General features: G+C 40.7%; 2 protein-coding genes across 2 annotated transcripts; one reads left to right on the top strand and one right to left on the bottom strand.

Annotated features, from left to right (window-relative positions):
• Positions 1–586: 586 nt before the first annotated feature.
• gas2a (growth arrest-specific 2a) lies at positions 587–18005 on the bottom strand. The gene is given in 10 exon segments (XM_029433834.1): positions 587–1721; positions 5909–6016; positions 6107–6300; positions 6303–6316; positions 6406–6469; positions 7697–7838; positions 10966–11096; positions 13448–13609; positions 17625–17741; positions 17833–18005. Coding segments are annotated over 8 exon segments (1008 nt in total). The 5' UTR covers positions 13593–13609; positions 17625–17741; positions 17833–18005; the 3' UTR covers positions 587–1511.
• Positions 18006–18375: 370 nt separating this feature from the next.
• Positions 18376–21283, top strand: fancf (FA complementation group F). Its single transcript, XM_029433832.1, has 2 exons — positions 18376–18459; positions 18754–21283. The coding sequence occupies exon 2, from the start codon at positions 18808–18810 to the stop codon at positions 19837–19839; it is 1032 nt and encodes a 343-aa protein (XP_029289692.1). The 5' UTR covers positions 18376–18459; positions 18754–18807; the 3' UTR covers positions 19840–21283.
• The last annotated feature ends 1993 nt before the right edge of the window (positions 21284–23276 follow it).

Below are 23276 nucleotides of genomic sequence, written 5' to 3'. Positions count from 1 at the left end.
TTATTTAAATTATATGAAATGTGTTTGTGACAAACAGAAGCTTTTGTAAGACATCTATTTGCACACAGTTTGTCAACATGTGTTAAACAGCAAACATGCTTTCTCACACTATGTTGGGAGAGTTTCATGTCTATAATGGAAACAGGAAGAAACTGAAGGGAAAGAACGAGTGAAGCGTGCACAGTACGTAGTGAAGTATTTACTTTGACGCGTTTGACTGAGTGCATTTCTTAAAGCCTTCACTTGATCCTTAAAGGCTTCCGGTGCTCTCACCATTTTGTAGAACAGGACATCTAGCCAATGTTATTTGCTACAATAAATCACATTTCTGCTACTCCTGTGTGTATTTCATGAGAATTACAGTTTTACTGAAAGAGTGTTCAAGTTCAGATAAGAGTTAGATTTGGTTAATATTGGTCAGTGATATCATTTTCAACATACTATGGATATATTTGCTAAAAAAAACTATTAAGTCCACAGTTGATCCGTTGAACATTTATCAATATTTGTCAGTCTTAAAAAAAGGTTTACATTTCAAAGCATACTCCTTGAGTCCTGCTGAAAATATTTACAGGCAGGGTGGATGTTTCAAATTATGAAGATTAAAAATGTGAGAATTTATTGAAAATTTACATCTTAAACACAAATTGGACTTATGTACTTCACATACAAGCCTGTTTGCATAGCGAGTGATCTCGTGCCAAACACACATATTCATTTTCCAGGGAAAAGAGTTCACAAATTAATACATTGAACGATAACGTTGTGAATCTATTAATTGTAAGAAACGAAACAGAGATGATCAAGTTCCAATGATTGCACTACCTCTAGAGGTCAGTCACATACAACACATTGAAGAATTGCATCAATCATAAATCAATGAGGTTCTGTTACGTACAGCATCTTGTACGGGGGATTACTCATGATCTTACAATAGAAATGATATAAAACAGGAGCTATCCTAATAATGAATAATTGTTTTTTAAAAAAATGATAAAAGTATAAAAATGCATTTCATTGAATAGTTATTCAGCATGTAAACAGTCTAAGCATTGCTTTACTTTCTTAGCCTAATAAAAAAAATACATCATAAAGAAAAGAGCCATAACAATGTATGACCAATGTTTGGTTTCTAGGGGAGCATTGACCGTTTTTACAAGGATACTATATACAGGGTAGTATCATGTAAAGATTACATTTCTTTGGACAGTAAAGTTTCCACTTATTCTTCTAATGTCATAATTAAAGTTCAATTTGCAACTTGAGTGCGGTGCCCACTAAAGCGACCCGTGTATTCAACATAACAATATCAGCCAAATGGAAAATTAAAATGGAGAAACAATACATTGCCCTCGGGGAAAATGTATACTTGCTGTCTACACTCACACACACCAGTTGTGTCTGTAGCCATAATATGTATAAGAACAGGTATATGTTATATAGCCACATCCATTAGAGAGTAAACAATGGCAAGAAGTCACCCTCCTTTTATGAAAGGCACGTTTCAGTCTTCACTTTTTGCTGCGGTAGTGGGCTGCCACCACCAGGTAGCTGTCAGGCGTGAGGTCCTTGATGTTGGGGGACTTACTGCTGACGGGGGACATCTTGCCCTCCACCCGGGAGATTTGGAGCATGCGGCATGGGTCGTGTTTCAGCAGGTAGCTCTCAAAGGTCTCCCAGCCTCCACCAACACGCACCATCACGTGCTTGTTGTGTAGCATCTGAATAGAGAAATGGGATTATAGTGTCACTTCTGATGTGGGGGTGTCAAAGGAGAGCTTTAAAGCGGTGGTTGCTGAGCCTCTCCTATAGGACTAATGTCATTTCACTGATTAAGGCTTTGGTTCTCAGGCAGAAGTTGAATGAACACTTAAGCATGGCTTTGATGTCAGAGGTTGTTGATTGATGTTGTGGGCTTCAGACTGGTTAATATCCCTGGAGGGAAGCTTTCTCCATCTCTGACCAGCCTAATGCCATGTTGAGCAGACTACGGACAAACAGAGTGATCGATTCATTTCACTGTTTGATTTATGGAATTACATGATGAACAAGTCCACTGCCATGCTAGTGGCTCTGGGAGACTTTGCTTTGCCACAGCAATGCCGTGAGCTAAATTCTAATGTCATGCTGACATGCTCACAATGAAAATGCTAACAAGCTAATGCTAAAGGCCCTGTCACACATATCCGTATGGCGGAAACGTATACGAAAAATAGCTCACAATTTGTCAGAGTCCAAATACGTCCAACTTTACATCGGATCGGATCGGAAAAGTGAACGTATACAGATACGCATGTCTAACCTATTGATAGTGCATCACTTACTAATACAAAATGTTTCAGATGAATGCCCAACAAATGCATAACGTACAAAATATGCTGGTGTACCTTGTATATAAGGTAAGGTATAAGTAGTATTCGTTATGCGGTGTTACGCTGGGGTGCGTTGTTGAACGCTGAGTCTGTGAAAATGTTTTGAGCGTGTTCAAAATTTTCTAACGTACCCAACGTGTGCTTCATAAGTTATGCAGATGTTACACATAAATGACGTTACGTCAGACATACGTGAATACGCACGTGACTACGTTAGAGGTACGTTACGTTTACGTCGGCTGACGGTGAACCCTACAGCCAACTTATTGATAACGAGTGGATACCCTATTCCTACCCTATGTTAACATTATGAATGTCAGTAAAAAACATTCCTGGCAGTCCATCTAATAGTTGTTGAGATGTTGCTTTCTTGACCAAAGTGGTGGAAAAGCACATCACCTTAAATAGTACAGTATCTACTCTGCTTAACCAGTAAATTATTTGTAATCATCGTTCAATCTGAAACTTTTGCTCAAAAATGATGCCACACATTCTCGAGGTTGGGTACCATGGTAACGTTGGCCGTTATAATTAAGAGAAGAGGAAAGAAAAGGCTCTGATGTATTGGATGCTCAGACACTCGCATTCCCCAGAGGCTGTGCACGTAAAACATGTCTGCCACACTATGGTGCCTTATCACCTCCCTACCTCATTAACACGACATTACACCTCGACTAAAACAGGCCTGTTTAGCAAATGATCTTCCCTGATGAAATAGTAAGTAACAGGTTATTATTAAGACTGTGAGGATCCTATATTTGTCCTTAAAAACACAAACAGTAGGAGAGTCATTCAGACAAATACCAAACTAAATCGTTTGATAAAAAGGGTAAACTACCTGATGAGATTGACGCCTCAGTCTGCCCGCCAGCAGCAAAGCATGCAACATTTATAAGCCTCTCAGTAGAATCAATCAAGAGGGCACTCGTGGGGCAGTGCTTCCAATCACCAGCACCAGGCCTTCAGGCTGTGTGACTGAATTTAATGGACCTGTGCGATGCAGAGGGGTTTCAATCACGGTGCTTTGGGACAAGACCGGCAGCCCAGAGAAGGACAGAGGCCCGCGGCTGAGCTTGGACAGCACTTCTCACAAACTCTGCAATGTTCCTCTGGCCCCTTGTTAAGGCTACAACCACCTCATTTATCCCAGGAGCTGAGAAGGTCAGTCTCACGCATGTACAGATAATTGTGGAGTAGACTCTTATATGCGCTGCATGCCACTGTTGTCCTCGCTGCCTACAGACAGTGACACGACCTTACCGTATTCTTGCCTTTTCAGTGGAAGCAGCTGACGGAGGGCAAAAACATCTCTGGAATTTTAATTAAAGAATTTTGACTGTGAAGAGTGCCGGCTGAGAGACAAAGAAACAGAGGCTTAACGCTTGCTTTTTATGTCTGATCAAATGACATCTCACAACAGGTTTACGTTAACTTAGGTTCCGTTATGATGCGCTCAAGCTTTTTTCATTAAAAATGAGTATTAGTCGAAGGTAAATTATAACGTTATCATGATGTGTTCAAATGTAATCGTGTAAAATGTAGTTTTGGGCGAGAAACTGGAATAAATACAGTTGTTTGAATGAGATGTGTTCACAGTAATATAAAATACATATTAGAGAGGGAATTATGTAACACGTTTTTCTCAGCAACTTGTAATACATATGCCTTTCTTTTATCAAAGCAAATCTTTTGAATGGTGTGTTGTAATGCAAATAACCACAACAAAGTAAAAGGACAACATTTAGAATTTTTGACGGTTTACACTGACTTAGGGATGGTTTATATTTCGGGACGGTTCTGGGACTGTGGTAGAATAAGTTAGTCTGGAGCCTTGGATGTGGGTCTCAATTTGGAACATTTTATCCCCCTGTCCATAATTCCTAACGGCTGGCCTGCCTGAGGTTTCCTCCTTTTCCCCCAATTAAAGTGGGGAGGTTTTTCTCATTCAAAGGGTCTGCGCAGAGAGGGAGTCGTATACTGTACAGAGTGCTCAAGGTTCACCTCTATTGTCATTATACAATGAAGGATTGCACAATGAAACGCAGTTGTAGACCCGCTCCACGCCCTACACACAGAAAATGTATATAGAATTAAGTATCAAAACAGCACTGAAGGAAGAAATAAAAAAGGAAAACTAAATGATACTTACAAGGAAGATATACAGCCCTTTAAGCCCTATAAATAAAATTGAGTTGACTTAAGACGTAAGGCAGAGTAGACCACATACTGCACAGCCGGCTGCGTTGTACAAAGCGGTGAGCTTCTCACCATTTGTCCTTGGTTGCTCAGCAACACAATCAAGACTGAAGCCCTCAGTCATTGAAGGCACAGAAATGATGATAAATATTCAGATTTACACAGTATCACATGTTATCTTAGCAGGAAATGATAGTCTTACTCTCCTCTGTAATATTTAGAAACGGCTTTGTTCATCCAAACCTTACAATGACTAAAAATTGGTTTAGATTTGACATTAGTAGTTGCAGTATAATGTGCTGACAGCAGAGGACATCCAAGAGTAAACTCTCTTTTGAACGTCTCCACATCCGAAAAACATACCGTCCGCATGAATCACATTCTTAGAGGTGTGAATCCTGGTTGTGGGTTGCCAAGCAACCAGGATCCCAAGGGCACCAATGCTACCTCTTTAATCTGTATCTACGTTCGCCTCCATTTATCCTCCTCTAATATCCTTTATTCCACTCAGAGAGAGTGGAGTTACATGTCCTCAGCTGACAGATTCAGTGTGATTATAAGATGTAATTAATGCCAGTATTGGGTGATGAATATTTTCCCAGTAATAACTTCAAATCATATGGAAACATGTGTGCGTTATTTTCCCTTTTATAGCCAGTGAGCCACATTATGTTTGGCTGAAGATGGACATTGTCGGAATACCATTACCAGTAAATGAGACCTCACAGCAAAGGCGGGCTCTCCAGACACAATGGCTTACTTTCATCCCAAAGCCAGCTCCAAGTATCAACACACTGCCATATGCTGTGTGAATGGACAGGGCTTTGCACGGCAATGTGAGACCTTATTGTCATCAACACCAAACTCATTTGAAAATGGATGAAATTTGATTAGCAAAAATGTGAACTTCTTTAGGGAGGTTTTTCTCTGTCTTTGTGTTATGTTGTAAAATATATATATATATAGTAATAAACCACTAAAAGTACATTTCCAGTTCATTCTATGGATACTGGCATTTTACTGCATTTCAAATGGCATTATTATACTTTTTACTTAACTACATTTAACCAGCATTTGCATTTACTAGTTATTTACGCTGCAGAATATGTCTTTTCAATTGGTTTATAAAAATGAGGCACTCAACACTCAAATTAAACTTAAGTACAGAAGACACAGCTAATATAAAAACCAGGACTTTTATTTTGAATCGAACACTTGTCCATGTGCTACTCTTTAACTATGAAAAGGATATTTATACTTTTTCCATCCCTTTTGAAAAATGAAAACATTTTCTACCACCAGATGCTGCAAACATCTAAACCTGATTGTAATAAACTCACCCGGATGAAAAGCATCTTCTCCCCGACGCGGTATCGACCCTGTGAATGTCTTTCCACACAGAATTTGTTCAGACATCTGCAGGGGGGATCTTCAGAAATATGCCTCACCTGTGAAACACAGCAAGAAGATAAACATATTAAAGATGTTTCCCTTCTGATATAAAAACTAAAAACAGAGGGTGACTCCTGCTAACTCACAGCGTCATCCAACAGCTTTCCTGTACTTTTCTTGCTAGAGCTGACTTTGGTTGGAGTCAGAGATGGAGTCGGAGACGGGGTAGGAGATAAAGAGGGAGATGGAGGAAGGGCTGGAGCTGGGGATACAGGCGATGGAGGTGGTGGAGGTGCCTTTTCTTCTTGTTCGATCTCTTTCTCCAGTTTTATAAGGCCAGAGGCTCCACGTTATAACTAGACCAAGGAAACGAAGAGTAATGTCATTCTATAAGTGTGGAAATAAGAATGGGAAATGGATGAAAATATAAAAAGTAAGACCATACCGTGATGCTATCCGTCCCAACTCTAGAAGACAGAGGCACACTTCTCGTGGCTGCTTGTGAAGAACTACAGGAAGAGATCATGTTTTAGCATTACAGAGTACAGACATTGTATTGTATCTGGAAAAAGGTTTCGAGTGAGGATGAGTGGCTGTGTGATGGTACGATGCACATACAAATGAGCTCATGAACTTCATGCAAATTCAAACGTTACTCTCTGTTCAATCCTGTTTATCTCAAATGAGTATTGTTCAGACTTGAGGTGCAGGCTATGGCTTGATGTGTTTATTTTAACCTCATAGGATATATGAGCAGACAGGGAGACAAGATGTGTGATACATGTGACACACCACACCGTGCGTTGAAGACAAAGCATCCACTGCGTGATAGCAAACCTGGTGTTGTTACATCTACTGATGAACTGTTAAATCCATCCAGAGAAATAACAGAAGAAAGAAAGAAAGAAAGAAGTCAGCTTTGACTATTTTCACAAAATTTTATATCACAATTACATGTCCACTGCATGTGAAGGTGTGTGTGTGTGTGTGTGTGTGTGTGTGTGTGTGTGTGTGTGTGTGTGTGTGTGTGTGTGTGTGTGTGTGTGTGTGTGAGTGAGTGAGTGAGTGAGAGAGAGACTTGGCCTTCAGATATGATTTGCATAGTTGAAATTGCTTAGCGATGGTCGAGCATCCATTAGTCAGAAATTACAGGAATCTACGAATCATTTTGGTATTTCTGTTAGTGGCAGGGTCACATACTGTTCATGTGATTGTAATGACAATATTTCAGTCCAGGCATAATCCTAACTGCAAACATATTTCAGTGACATAACTCCAGAAAGCCTTGCAATAGATAGGAGAGACATTGATAACAGACTGAGTGTGTGGCTGAGGAAAACATTTGCATAGCGTTGGCCTACTTTCTCTCTAACTCCCACCGTACTGTCTGTTCCCCCTTTGTTTTACTGCATCAGCGCAGTATTCAAGATGCGCACGTCCTTATCGTCAGGTAGAGCTGCTCCCGGCAGACTGCTGCCCTTGTGAGCTTTGTGTGAGTGTCAACACAATGTGAGTGGAGTTGAAGCGACGCCTGGAGATTTGAGTCCTCTGAGCCTCAGAGGGGAGGAGCCCAACCTGCGTGATACTCTTACCTGCACAATCACGCCATTCACAGTCTTCAGATACAACACAGTCGACTGTGTTGTATCTGAAGACTGTTTATAGGCTTCCCTGTTTGTCCAACATTCTGATTTGATAGTGTTCTGGTGTTTATGGCAGAAAAAGAGTACACTCACCTAAATCCTCTGACTCAAACAGACATGTTTCTCCAACTCCAACCTTACGGCACCAGGACAGGAAGTTGGCTGTGTTGTCTCGTGCAAAAAAGGAACCGGAGGGAGCGCTCTGCCGACATGGTATCCTCCGAGAGGGAATACTCTGCTGGAGACATAGAGCGGTTAGTTGATGTCTTCATGTACGCAACACACAGATAAACCTGAGAGGAAGAAACTTTCATTGATGAATAGTACTGAGACACAGAAATGAACTTTTACTTTGTGTTTGACAAGAAGAAACCAAACGTCCACCAGGGTGACTTGCCCAACCCAACCCCCAGAGTTTCCATCAAAATATAGAGCCACACACTTTTTATCTACACTGATTTCTTCTCCATCTGCTGCTTTCAGCTCAGGATCAAGAACCCTATACAGATCAATACGGGAGATGGCGGGTTAGAAAGCTACTTTACCAGGCCTTCTATGATTTGGGTTCAAATGACACGCTTATGGGTTTCAGCCCCCACACGGTCTGTTCGGGGAGATTTATGCGCCTCGCTGTGGTTTTATACAGGATATGTGCGTCTGTGCTATGAGAAAGGTGCAATGAGCTCATGCTGGAAATATGCAGGCTTTGTGGGTATTTTTCTTTTCTTTCCAGGCTCTCCTTTTGACTTTTTCTGGGATCCTTTCTGTTGTTGAATTACTTTGCATTCCTGGAGAAATAATATCGACCACATTGCCAGTTTCGTTTGATCTAACAATCAGAATGACACGTTTTTATTTCTGTGGCGGCTTGCTGAATTATCTGCACCTTTACATATCTAACAATTTCACAGAAGGCACAAAGCTTTTGGAATACATCATGTTTATAAGCACGGGTGTAAATAATAAGTACTTTTCTTAAAATCACATCATTTCTTACACTTATAAATGACTTCAACATCTTTACTTTCACTGCTGTAGATGCACACTTTAAAGGAATAGTCCCGCATTTTGGGAAAAACATTTATTCGTTTTTATTGCTGAGCATTATATGAGAAGATTATACCTTCGCATATCTATTACCAGCAGACAGTTAGCTTAGCTTAGCATAAAGACTGGAAACAGGGGAAAAAACAGCTAGTCTGGCTCTGTCCAACGGTAAAAAACTCAGTCTACCAGCACATCTAAAACTTTGGGGATTATGTGCCAAACTATTTCCAGTGCAGTAACTTTGCGAAGTCTCTGCTGGTCCCAGTCAAGAAATAGTCGACACTAAAGCCCTTCAAAATGGCCAATTGTAATTTTTACACCCCAGTTTATGTACATAATAAATATAACGGGTTAATTAGTTAACTTTAGAAGGGTCGGAAGGCAGATTTTGTTACCTTTGGACATAGCCAGGCCAGACGTTTCCCCGTTATGCTTTTGTTTTGGGGTTAAGTTAAGTCAACGTGTTGGCCGTGGACTATAGCTTCACATTTAATGAACAGATGTGGGAGTGGTATCAATCTTCTCATGTAACTCTCAGCAAGACGCAAATAAGCACATTTCCTAAAATGTATAACTTTTGCTTTAAATTTCGTTAGTATGGTAATAAATTAAACATTTAATGATGTGGTGGCACATGAGAGTAATATGACACGAAAACAAATATCATCTTCAGTCATCTGATATTGATTGATGTAAACACATGGGAAGATGTGCGAGAGACAGCATGTACAAAGGGATTTATTGTTTCTCTCTGCTGGAATCACTTAGTCCCAGTCCACACACACACACACACACACACACGTGTAATGAGCTTTAAAACAGATGCGACAGTTAACAACTACAGCTAATAAACTGACTCATAAACTCGAAACTTCATAAGATGATAATATTGCATGGATCATTTAATTAAAAGCGTTTAATGTGAGCTGTAAGTATAAATTATAAAACATCATATTGCAACTTTGTTTGATTGTTTATCCTGAGTTGCAGGTCAGTGTAGACCACTCTCTCTCTCTTTCTTTTATCTGCCTCAGGACTCTGACTGCTGGCCTCATGATCAATAGACCCCTCTATTTCAGTAGATCCTCTGCCGTCCCACGGTCACTGACCTCAAGCATTTCCTCACATCTGTGCTGCTCCACTCACACTGAGATCAGGAGACTCACCGTCATCAGCTCAGTAATGCCTCAGTGCAAACATCAACAACTCTCACTGAAGAGCCAACAAAAGAGTCTTTTGCTTCCTTTCCTCTGAACAGAAACTCATCAGTGTTTCCCTCTGTTGGAAACATCTGATCGCACAGAGCACCAGACGTCATGTTCAATGTGTAAGTAAGACAGATAGCTACCTTTAGTCACTACAGATATTAAAAATAAGCATTTATGTCTACAAGATAATGCTTTTGTCATACTCAGCACAAGAGACTGAGATTTATTTTAAACTCTTATCAAGCCAAACTTTTGGTTTGAAGGCTTCTGAGTTCAGGAAACGTTTACAAAGTCAACGCAAATTTGCTTCATACTAAATAAACAATATTATATTTTTTTAAACCTTCTTGTAGCCGCTCTAAAGCTGATACAATCGGAGGATTTGCAGCCTAATCGCTTTGTTTTCTTCAGCACTGATCCAGAAAGAAATATACGATTACGACTTGCAAGGTTACCCTTTCATCTTATAAAATGTATTAAACCCTCACTCAGGGGTCACAAAGAAATGCACAGTTAACGTAGTTCTACCAATTCTCACAGGGGATGTGGGGCCCCATCAGTTAATGTGTCGCTGCCAGCCTTATTTTTTCTTTTTCTTTGCTCTACTGAACACCCCCATCCCCCATCCCACTCTTTGTGCTCTGCTTTCTGAAATTATGGAGCCCCTTGCAAAGTTGGGGTTTATGGTAAGATCTATGGACAGGGTGGATATCAAATATAATGTTATTTACAATGTTTTAGTTTTCAGAGTGTCTCTGCCTGTGTGTTTCCATCCAAAGGTTATGGCATCAACATCTTTGAGATGGGAGGGGCTCTATAAATGTAGATTGTATTGATCTTATTGAGGGAAACCTGATGTCAGGGTATAGCTGTTTCCTGTTTCAGGGAAAGTCAATAAAAGTTGTCTGGACTTCACATTATTTTCTAATCAAGCAGGGATGTTAAAGTAGTTGAGAACATAGTGAGTTTCAGCGAAAATGATCTTATAAATTACTCTCAGAACCAATCCACTGTCGAATCATTGAACACTTTCAAGACTTGGCTCTCAGACTTGGTGTTTGCACCGTTATCATGCCAGATTACTGTAATCCATCGGTTTATTGGTACCTTGCTGTCGCCAGAGGCCGGCAGGTCTCCATTATTTTGCCTGAACTTCTCCTGAAGTGTCTCAGCCAGCTGGCACAACAGGAAGCCATTGTCTAAGCGATCCATGAAACTCTCAGCGGTGATTTCCAGACCTGACCAGGGGACACATAAAGAAGGTAGACAGTCCAGCAATGAATTCAACATAAAAATGCTCATTTTAAAATATAGGTACAGTATAAGGAAATAAAATGTATTCTCCAGTCCAGTCGCAGTTATAGCTGAACCTGATGCAACGTTATTGACTTTCAGAAACCGCTTGGCTTATTAAGGTTGGCTTGTGCTGCTGGGTTTAGGCAGCTCTTCAGAAGCCAAATGTTCACATTTTACAACATGACTTGAGGGGATCTGTGGGGGACTTTCTGGTAGTACACAGTGGGAGGGCAAAGACAAGATCACATGAAAAGGAGGCATCTGATTGTACACATTATGCCTCATTATCCTGCACAGTTGCAGAGATAGATTGGTGATCAACATGTGGTGTCCAGTTGACTGACTTCCAGAGGACCATTCCTTCATAGTTAGATCATTGTGAAATAGGAGGTGGTGGCAGGGGGGTGTCTGTGGAAAGAAACGAGATTTTAAAAAAAGAAATCCCTTTTCTGTTTCTTATAGGAGGAGGGGTCTAGGGGGTTCGACGTTTAATGAGTTCCAAATGTTGTAATTGAGCCAAGAAAAGAGAGATTGAAATCTTGAGAAATACTCAGTGAGCTCCCGTCTTATATACTCAAACTCTCCCTCGCTCCTCGCTGTGTGAGGAAAGTACATTCAAGAGGGCTCTGTGAGAAACAGAACTGTAATACTCACTTCTATAACTTGCTCAGTTCTTTCAACCTCCCATCACAACAACAATATGACTCATCATTACAACCAAGCATCCGCATCCCACTCAATCAATGTCCTTGTTACTCCGCACCGCTCCTCCCACCTGAAACTGTAAACCCTGCTAAGCATATCAACATATCTTTCTTAGAATTATAAGGTGCTGAACACACAGGACATGATTTAAACAAACTGGTTAGACACTATGTATGTAATGCAAACATGTGGATGTGCATCTTTTTCGTCGTTGATCCCTCACCACAGCAGACCAGAGGTTCCAGTGCAAACACACAATCCGCCAGAGATAACAGGGGAGTTACTGAAGCTGTTTCAAGTTGTTTACACACTGGCAGGAGTCAGTTTCAGGAACCTCTTTGGCTTCCAGTTTATTTGAGAAATGATTGTCTGCAGGATGTCCCATGTAGACACTCCCAGACATTAGGTGAACGATTTTAACCATATTCAGTGCAACTACACATAGTTCAAAAGCACATTTTGAAGAAAAGTCTAAAATAATGGAGGTGCATCAGCAGACTGCCTCTCTTCTTACAGACAATACACTCTAACACATCTTTAAATGCTGATGCATTAAATACTAGTTAACAGACTCTTCAGCGAACAATCGTTGAATTCTTACATTGTAAACTGCTCGGATGGAGGAATTGTAAGAATCTGGATTTGGCTAACAAGTGCATTTTTGTGAGGACACTGGTGCCTCATAAACCTGCAAATTGGCATCTTTCAGAGGAACTCAGGGAAGTAAGTCTTTAACTTTGTCCTTTTACAGTTGATAACTGATTTCCCATGCTCTAATAAATCACACCAAGTCTATCATGTGTCTATCAAGTCTAAAACTTAACTTTCTTCCCACACACCCAATTAAATCACCAAAATTCAAATCAGATCCCCAGAGTGCCTCATGCATTTGTTTTGTGACTGCACTGTTGAAGAAGTACACTACACAGGGTGATTTATTATGCAATAGCAACCTTGCACAAAGCTTTTGCTGATGTTCCCTCTGCTGCTTATTCTCCACCACGGGCTACACATTATTCGAGAACTACTAATGAGGGCCATTATTCAATTAAGGAAGATCTATGGGAGAGTGTGTGAACACAGAACCTGGTTCACACATTGTAGTGACTTTAAAGTTGTTTGTAATGAGGTTCAGATTGATTCCAGTCCCCTGCAGAGGTGTTTACATCAGCAGTACCACTTCAATTAATGTTGGAGATGAAGAACTTTGCAGGATTATTCAAAGCAAAGCTATTTCTAGAACAATGTTTTGAATGGAACAGCAATAGCACCTTGTATTTGTTAGACAACTTAGCAAAATGTGTAGAAAATTAATTAATAACTGAGGAATTATAGTGCAACAATATGAAATATAACAATTTAAAATCATGTGTATTGCTGGATACTCTTCTTATACAACCTAAACAAATACCAACAGATTAAAATAAACATTTCAACAAGACGTATAGGCCCACTGTGTCAGTGTAAATGAGTGATGTGTTGCTAAATGGACTAAACCTAGATTATTTTACTTTAGATTGATTGAGAAGCAAAGCTACTTAGGAAGGCAGGATTATTAGTATGTAGTCAGATGCGTCATGCATCCTACCGAGAATATTAGTGAGCCACAGGGCCAGGTCATCCTTCATGGGCAGCAGGCTGGCTTCATGTCGACTGGCCAGCCACTGGTGATACTGCTGCATGTCTGTGAAGCCGGGGCCACCGGGCTGTTTGGGGCTCAGGGTGCTACACATGGTTCCCTATTGACAGCCTGAGGAAGGAGAGGAGGAGGACAATACACACATAGACGACACAGACAGAGACACAAAGTAAACCTTCAATGTGAGTTTGCAAAGACAACTTTGGAAAGGTCTATATTTACTGTATGTAGGAACTCAACATGGAATAAAAGCAACACCTAACACAGTACAGCAGATCTGCAATCAATATGTGAATCTTAGGCCACAACTCACTTGTTGTGTTAGTTAAAATTACTGCATACGTGCATGTTGGGGTATGTACCATGTGTATAATGTATGTACAAACAATATGTGCTTATGTGTATACTGTATACCTATATGCGTATGGAAATACAGAACATTATTCCACCTAAATGAATCTGCTGATTCTTTCCGATTTCAGAGTGGTATCTTTAAATGTCTTATTTTGACAAACCAACCGTCTAAAACCCAAAGATATTCAGTTTAAGAAAAAACTAAAACAATTCATTGATTATTAAGTAGCTGTAAAAGTTACGATATATTATGATAAAATAGTCTCATAGTCTAAATTATCATGACAATATTCTTCAATAACAGCTGATGTTCAGGTGGCCCAATATTCCCATAAGGAGTAGAGGAGGATCAAATGAATCAAAAGAGATGAGATATCTGAAGCTTTTGTCCTCCTGGCCAAATCCCAGTTTGATTTACAATCCACCTGATGACATGAGACAGCACAGATCCTTTCCCCCTCTTCGCTGGACAAGAGACACTTTTATACCAGCCAGACACATACAGTGGGACTTCTATTCAACAATGAGCAGCCACAAACAAAGAGCTCCTTCATATTACAGATACAGTCTATCATAGAGTCTAAATCAATCCAATCCAGCAGACACAGCAGCAGGCCTTACGTTACAGCTTGATGGAGAGACTGCATTTGACATCAATATTCAGAGCGACATTTAACAGCTACTCACTGCCTGCAAAGTGAAGTCAATGAGTAAATGAGACATTCCTCACAGTCTTTTCCAATATCCTGCTACGGTGTGCCAAGCGTTCGCTGTCTGAGCAATAATGTGAAAATCTTTCACGTTACAATCCGGTGTCACTCCATTAGTGGAGTGAGTAACTGACCAAGCAACTCGGCACCAGATGTCAGACCTGACATTGAAAAAGAGTATGTGCTTACATCATTTCAAGAATGAAGAAGAAATGAGCAAAGACTCTTTAAGTTGTGTTATTTTAACAAGTGGTTTGTAATGCATCAGATCTGAACTTTAATGTCTGTTGTTACAGAAACATAGATGACAGATTGATATGATTTTCTTTTTGTTCCACCGTATCATTTGTGTGATAAGTGGGCTAAACACAATTCACATTCTAACAATGAAATCAAGTTGTCGCGTCTAAAAAGGTCCTGCCTCCAGCTGGACACAGGCAGGAACATCTTACATGGTAAGCAAATAGGATACTATCTGGATACAAAAGGATATTTAATGCAAATAACCAGAAGAACTTACCCAAAGAAGGAAGGGAAGCTGCATGAACAATTAGTCCATAGTATGTGATAGCTTAAAATGTCCTCTGAATACCGAGGGAGTGTTACACAATGTGAGGAATCTGACCTTTAAAAGCTGTGTAACATTTCAAGGTCCCTCTGGAGTTGGCTGTAACCAAATCACACTGTGGTGCCACGCTGGACATCGGAACCTTGATGTCCGACCAAGGTCGTCTTGTCTTCCTGAAGACAAGAGCTCCTCGTTGCGTACACACACTAAACTCTGGAGCTCAGCACTCACACACAGGTGCAACATTCTCTCGTCCACTGTGGTGCAGGCTGGCGGACAGAACGAGGGCAATGGGACAACTCCTCATGTCTCGCAGTACAAGGCCCATTCATACAAGCCCATTCACGTGTGTCAATAAAAACATAATGTATTTGACGGGAAACATAAAAACTACTTCTAACACAATGAAGATATTATGTTAAATATATTTTTTTAAATATACTGTTTAGGAGTGTTGCGCTATACAGGTATTGAGGATAACTGCGATATTTAAAAATGAAATATCGATATCATGTTAATAATGCACATATGATAATATCTGGCTGGCAGATGTTAGGCCTTGTGGATGTTTTGTTTATCAGTTCATCTGGTTGCTTTTTCACGATCTATTAGTGTAATTGTTCTTTCTGTACACTTTTGCACAGTTATGGATACAGACTCTCTCTCCACCTTCCTACACTCGTACTTTGAGTGTAATTAATTTGCCAAAAAAGAGACAAAACGCACAATAATTTTATTTTCTTACACATGTTCTGCAGCTATTGCAATTAATATCTTTATCAGGAATGATTTTGACCACGATTATCGTGTAGTCTGATATTGTGACAGCCCTATTGTATATTTTACATATCATCACTTTCGAATGAAAAGTATTTATATCCAACTATCTCCCACTTCTCAAGCTAAATAATAATAAATATATATGTCATTGAGGTTATAACATTTGTCAATAAACCACATAGTGAAATATTCCATCTTAGTTCAAGCGCTGTATTGTTTTCAACATGATCATGAATATACATCATACTGGATTCCCCCTCTCTCTTCCCCAGGAAAGAGTCCTGAAGAAACAACCAGCTGTTGTTAAACATAACTGGTTCCTCTCACCACACTGCAGCCTGACCTCTTCCACTGCAGGCCAAAAACCACAGCCAACTCCTCCACTCAGCTAGGCTTCAGGTAGCATGTACCATCTGCTGAACTTGCTGCTTCATCCATGTTATTTTTTAGGATATAGGCTCAGGATTAGAATGAAGAAAAAGGTCAACTTTATAGTTCAGAGATATAAGATTGCATAGATATACACATGTACATTTTCTCAGTGTGAAAAGCCTCATGACTTCTATAAAGCTGTCATAACCTGCCACAGTTGGCTTTAGATTGCTCCGGGAGAGGCATATGGATGGGAATTTTGACTTCTGAATCACATCAATTAGAAAAAAAAACAAGAGTGGCTCTGTCCTCACCCTCACCGCCCTTCATGCCGTTCTCCTCTACAACAGTAAACTGATGTGGAGGCTGATTTGTCCATTTAAACTATATTTCTACTGCAGATAAGTACTTGTGTTGGGAGTAAGTATTGTTTTCAGGTATCAGATTGTATCATCAGCTGTGGTCAGTAAAGTCTATAACAGAAAATATCAACAAAAGCAGAACATCTGATGATCTAACTTCAAACAACACAATAAGCCTACAGCACAATCCTTGCTTATTATCCACAATATCATATTACACATTCAAATAAAACTGCTCTTGTGTTTATTATAGCATTCACCCTGCAGCTGTGATCCTGCAATGACTTATTCTAGCTTTAAATCATTTCAAAATGTAGCAAGGTGCCTTAGGCCTGCATTTAAAGACCCCTGTGTTGTAAACATGTTCACCATCAACAAACTGCATTTCAGACTGACAACATGTCTACACGTATTCCTGCACCATACAGATCTGTTGTTGTAATGTCTGAATTTGGTACAATAATTTGGTTTTGAACTGTGTTGCATTGCCAACTTACTGTAAAACACTTTTCATTTACAACTGTTATAATATGTTTAAGATGTCTCCTCCTTTACAACTGTCACAAATAAAAACAGCCACAACCACTCTGAAAATAGGATCAAGGGAGGAACGCCTGATGAGTTATGACTGAAATCCAGCAGAGCTCTGACTAATTAAAAATCAAAGAAATTACTTAGAAGTGCAACTGAAGAAAATATATCAGATTCTGTGTTATTAAAGATTCTTTTACTATTATTTACTATTTTTTACTTTTCAGAGAAATGTAAAAAAAAAGCTTTTTTTAACTGTCAATAAGTAAGACTTAACTGAGCCCAAACTTTTAAATAAAATATGACGTTATTCTGCAAAACGCACATCCCTCTGGTGAGAAGAGTAAAGGGCTAAAGTGCAAGTCACACCCCCCGACCTAAAATGCATAATACATTCAAAAGTCTGACATTCAATTGGCAATAGAAAGCAGTTTAAAAAAGCTAATTACCTGTGCTCACCCTGAGGGTTCAGCTCGTTGGTGCGCACCTTCCTCTCACTCGTCCTGAGAGCTGCTGGATCCCAGTTTTCATGCTTTTCACCGCGGTGCACCGACCAACAGGTTAGGCTGCAAAACAATGAACCAATGTAGACCGGGAATGTCTTTCACGCTGCGCATTTGCACGAGGATCTGACTGCACACACACATACACACTCACAGCACGCTGCTGCTGCTGATGGGAGGGAAGTTTGGTCCTGCTGGCAGTGCCTTCCTCCTCTCTCCGCTTTGTGTTGCCTCAATATGACATTTCTGGACTGAATTCAACAGATCAGCCCAAACATTTCTTTTTCTATATGTGCCCATGCAATATGATCCAACCGACAGACCCTGACTATGCCTAATCTACAATTATGTTTGTTGTGAAAACTAACTTGTAATGACCATTTTGAAGTTGTAGCCTAAATAAATACTCATGAAGCAGCCATAATAAATTGTGAATTGCTCTGTTGTTAGAAATGCATTAATGATTTTGTTGTTAGTTTGTTTTAAGGGTATTGACTATATAATATAGAATGTATTCCATAGGGCCTACTATATTACATACGGTATGTATTTTAAATAGATAGAAAATAAACATTAATAACAAAATGAGAAAATTAAAATGTGTGTACCGAGTTTCGTTTCTTACCTCATTTCTGCATTTATTATACAACATGTTTGTGGCAATAGCTTACTCAGTGGCTTTTATTTTGAAGGGACATAAATTGCTAAACCAGCAAGAACGCATGCGCAGTGGCAAAAGCGACACAAACAGGCAGCGGGACGAGAGAAAATAAGAAGAAAAGTGAGTACAGCAGCAACAATGTTTATTTATACTAAATATTACTAGTGTGACATACTTTCTTTTGTGTGTAACGCTGGATATTAGCTCAAATAACATTCGTTAAAAATGATTTTGTTTTGAAACGTGCCACCGGAAGACGTTAAATAGTAACGTTGACAACTGTTGTTCGACTCTTAACTGTTAGCTAACCTGTTGCTAACCCACTAGCTAAGCTCAATGACGATTTAGCAGTTTTTCAGCGGCAGAGGATAGTTTGGTGAATGTTTAGCTAGATAAGTTGTCTTTCCTCCGCAGTGAGCGTCCACCACCGGCGCCCAGAGGCTGAACTGTGAACGCGGAGAGCGCCACATGGAGGCGGTGCTGAAAAACTTGTCGAGCACTGCGGAGCTGCTGGCCGTGGCGTCACAGAGCGGCGCAGTGGCGCAGTGGGATAAACAAACTCTGTCCAGAGCTTTTCACTGGGCCCGGTACTGCGAACACATCTCTTCCAGATTTCACAATAACTCCGCGATAAAGGGGATTATGGAGAAGCAGCTGCAATTTACAAATCAAAGTTTGCGAGCTGCCTTCCCTGGATACACGGACATCTCTTTCTCGGACCTCTCCTGCTGTCAGCACCTGTTGCTTGTTGGGCTGTTGAAAAATCCTGAGCTGCCAATCTCCATCATGAAGATACTCTTTGACACTACGAGTCCTGTAAACAATCAACAGAGTGACTATCAGGATGTTACCGGTTTCTGTAGCCACATCATTCAATGCAAATCTGCTCGTAAAGTCCTGAGTCCTCTCACAGACTTGTCAGCTGTTGGTGCTGATGTTGAGGTGCAGGGGGCGATGCTGATGGAGAGGTTGGCCGCCCTGCTGAGTCAAGAAAGTGAAGCCTGCCGGACAGAGCACTTTTTAGACTCTGTCCTCCAGGGAGGTGAAGGAGCAGCAGGACATTTCTGCCTGGTCATCGCTGCTGCTCTGCTGACAACCAAAATCTCTGCTGCACAAACTGCTTCACAGGGTTTTCTCTTGGACTGGCTGCAGAAAAAACACAGTGTGCTGCAGCTCATGTGTTCTGCACTGCCTACCACACTCCTTATAGACCTTGCCAAAGGACACCTGCAATTTAGAGCTGCATACTGCGATGTGCTGAAAAAGTGGGCCTCTGATATGGAGTACAGCATGAGTGAGGGTGAATGGGTTCAACCTAGCACAAACCGAACAGTGTCCTTCAAGAGACTGACTGAGCACTTTCTGGCCTTGTTTGAGTCCTGTCCCTCTCTGAGGGAGGATGTAGAGAATGACCTAAATGCTTTGAACATTTCTGATGGGGACTTTGATGTCAAAGGTCTGAGTGTGTGGGGAGACCTCCTGTCAGCATTAAATAAGTGACTGTCAGTCTTAGAGCTGCAAGAGATGCCAAAATGTTGCCAAATGTATTTCTCTGTTCGTATCTTGACACAATGTTTGACTAGGGCTGGGTATTAAACCTCAATACTGTTTGATACCAAACACAATGTGTCTGTATGCAGATTTGCACAGATTCAGAAACTAAAAAAATTATACAAATGTGATTTGATGACAACATTCATCAAGCCTTAATGTATTACACTAGCCTTGTTTCTTTCACAGTATAAATACTTTTGTAAAAATATATCCATGCAGATTGTAAAAAATGGAATGACTAGATTATTGTTTAGCTCAATACATTTGGATATTTGTTAAAAATGCACAGTTTACAAGGTTTGGACAGATGGTAGCATCACATGCTGTCTTGTATTCAGTAGCAGCACGTGATCTTACTGAATTAAATTGAAGGTAATTGTCAGGCAGTGAATAGTTTACACTATAAATTGGTCTCTGGAGATTCAAGGCTTCATTTAGCATCATAAATCCCACCTTACTACCAAATTATATTATAGATGTGCTGTTTTAAAATCATTGCGTAGCTGCTGATTTATTATGTCCTTTGCAAAAAGCATTGTGTAATCCAATTTACCCTTTTCTAACTGTACACACACCTAAAATGATTTTCACTTTTCACACACACACTGTCAATATTGCACTTTGCCACAAAGCTCCCTCTGAATCTAAAATATTTGATTGGCCTAATGCCAGTCATGTGACTCGACTGCCAATTCACACATCTCAGACCTCGCCCGTGTGTCAGAGCACCTCTGCGGCGAGGGATCAGTTAGTCAGATCAGGCGTCGTCAATCAAACCCTCCACAATAGCTGGTGTGTGACATAACTCCGGCAGACAGCGGATTAGAGAGGCGGCCACCGTGGGGGGGGGGGGGAACACCAACACGACCACGGCTCGTTTAACACGCTGTGAAAGCAATTCACGTTGAGACAGACACAGGTCACTGAGTAAGGGGCTGCATGTACACAACCAATTTATTTCCAACCAATAAAGAACATATGCATCTAGCTGGATGGAAACCAACAATGACTGAAGAGATCTCACATCCTCCAAGGTTATAAATACATGATATTTCAGTTCATTTAGATTTTCATCTGGCATTCAAGAATGTGTGAGAAAATCAATGAAATAATGTAAGGACACATTTCTGTTACCAAGCAGCACATTATCGTTTCATATTTCTTTCCTTTTTGGATTTTGTGTTTCACACTCTTCTTCACAGCCTTACACATAACTGGCAGAGTGAGTGAGCAGCCGTGGTGATGATTCAGATGTGTTAGTCTCACTCCAAATGGGAAGCATGTATGCTTGTATCTAGCTCTTATACTAAATGAAAACAGGTTTTACCCGCTATTTATAGTATAAATATCCGTGTCTGACAACTCATAATAAAAAAGGAAAGCCCATTATTGTCAATCGTTTTATGCCAAATAATCTTTATTTGAATATAAAAGAGGGTCCCACTCGGTAAGTATTAAGTCCCCCCCTCTAAAGCAGCTATTTACCAATCTGGTTTTTGTTTCATAAATGTGAACAAATTGCCCTCTGCTCTTAACCTGCGAGGTGAAAATGACAGGGTTGTCATATTGTATCACTTCAAACATCAGGGGGTCGACACAGCCCCGTAACAACCGCACTTAAACCACACTTTAAATGTGTGAGATTTGCTTGCAGACGTCTCTTATATCTGTTCAAGTAGGAGCTAATCTCAGTGACATTAGTATTTTGTAAATATTTAGCATTTCTGTCTTTTATAAAAACATTTGAACGTACAGTTTGTCCTGCTCTCACATCTTAACCTTTTTTCTATCCAGTGTATCGTTGTGTGTCAGTGTGGGGTAACAAACTGCAGTGAGACGTGCTGAGGGCGACTGTTGTTCTGCGGCTTCTAAAGAGTCGTGAAGGATAGCATTCATTAAAACTCAGATCCAGCCCCCATCTGGTGGTGTGAATAGGGAGTCCTCTGAGGGGCGGGTGGAGCAGGGTGTAAGGGGGTAGAGCCCTCCCTCGGCACGTGCCTAAGCCGCTCCAGCCTGGCCCCCGTCTGGCCTCAGTGACAGCTCTCAGAGGCAGGAGGGCCCCTCTGCACACCTGTGTCCCGCTCTGAGGAAGCAGTGGCCCCCCATCATCAGGCATGCACCGAGGAAGAGGGATTGATGCTGTAATTTGGGTGAAGCTGTGAGAAGCTCCCCTAAAAGTAAGGTTACTGTAAGTTGTAGCTATTTTATGGTTACAAATTTCGATTTCTCATGTGTGGCAGAATATATAAAAACATAAAAACATAAGCTGTGAAATATTTTCCCTTATCAGCAAATTCTGTCATCATTTCATCCAGATATCAAAGCAAAGCACTGCCGGCAATGAGAATATCATGTAAAATCTTATCAGCCACTCATCCTTTGTCTGTGATACGAGCATGATATGAGCATGTTGTAGAGGGGAGGGTATGAAGCTGTCAGCGTTATGTGATATGGGGGAGGGGAGCTGGAAGGACCTGTGATAGATTACCTCACATGCAACTGTACGAGACCAATTCTGTGGAGGAGAAACAATTGGATGAAGTAATGTCCCTCCTCTTCCTCTGATCGTGGAAGATGCAATTCTCAGGGCACACATGGCGGGTCTGAAGATGTAGCATCGCTCTGCCTCAGCACTGACGGTGTTTGCAGTTTGGTACTAATAAATGTTTCAGATGAAAATAATGATAGGCACACAGTTCTTGTTGCCTTTGGCCGCTCAACAAGACGGAGATGTTTTACAGTGGACAACATTTGCATATCACAAAAGGGGGGGGGGTTTGTTATGTTTTTTTCTTTTTGCAAAACAAGGCATTTTCAGAAAATCACGTAGAGAAGATTCAGAAATCCTTTAGTAAACATAACAATCTTTAAACTAATATTTGTTCCAGTTTGCACATGCGTGGCAGTGGGTGGAGAGAGACATATAACATGTCTGGAGAGAGACTGATTTGGGGTCCAAGCTCTCCATTAATAAAGCTATTAGCAAGGGAGGAGAAGGAGGGGCATATATATTAAATTGCCCCGAGGTTGTGTAATGTCACGCTGTAAGGTGCCATAAAACAGTAATTACTCTAACACTGCTTTGAAAATGTTGGCTTCTAATTACTTGATCGTTTTGAATATGGGGGGGGGGGGGGTGGAATTTTAGATAGCAAGTTAAAGGATATTCAAGCAGCAGTGTGGAGAGAACGCCGTGTACATTTTGGACTGCCAGACTATAGAGGAGAGAAGGGATCAGGAGGATAATTGCATGCAGGCAGAGTCTCAGGGGAGGTTGCCACCCCGTCATCAAACACTCATTCTGGCCGGGCCTCATCCCATTACAGTCCCCCAGGAGCTAAACTGCACCTGCCACACAGACCGACAACTACTCAATCCCCCTT

This window comes from Cottoperca gobio, chromosome 6, assembly GCF_900634415.1.
Source record: "Cottoperca gobio chromosome 6, fCotGob3.1, whole genome shotgun sequence".
Classification (NCBI taxonomy): Eukaryota; Metazoa; Chordata; class Actinopteri; order Perciformes; family Bovichtidae; genus Cottoperca; species Cottoperca gobio.
This window is presented reverse-complemented; position numbering and strand designations above follow the sequence as displayed.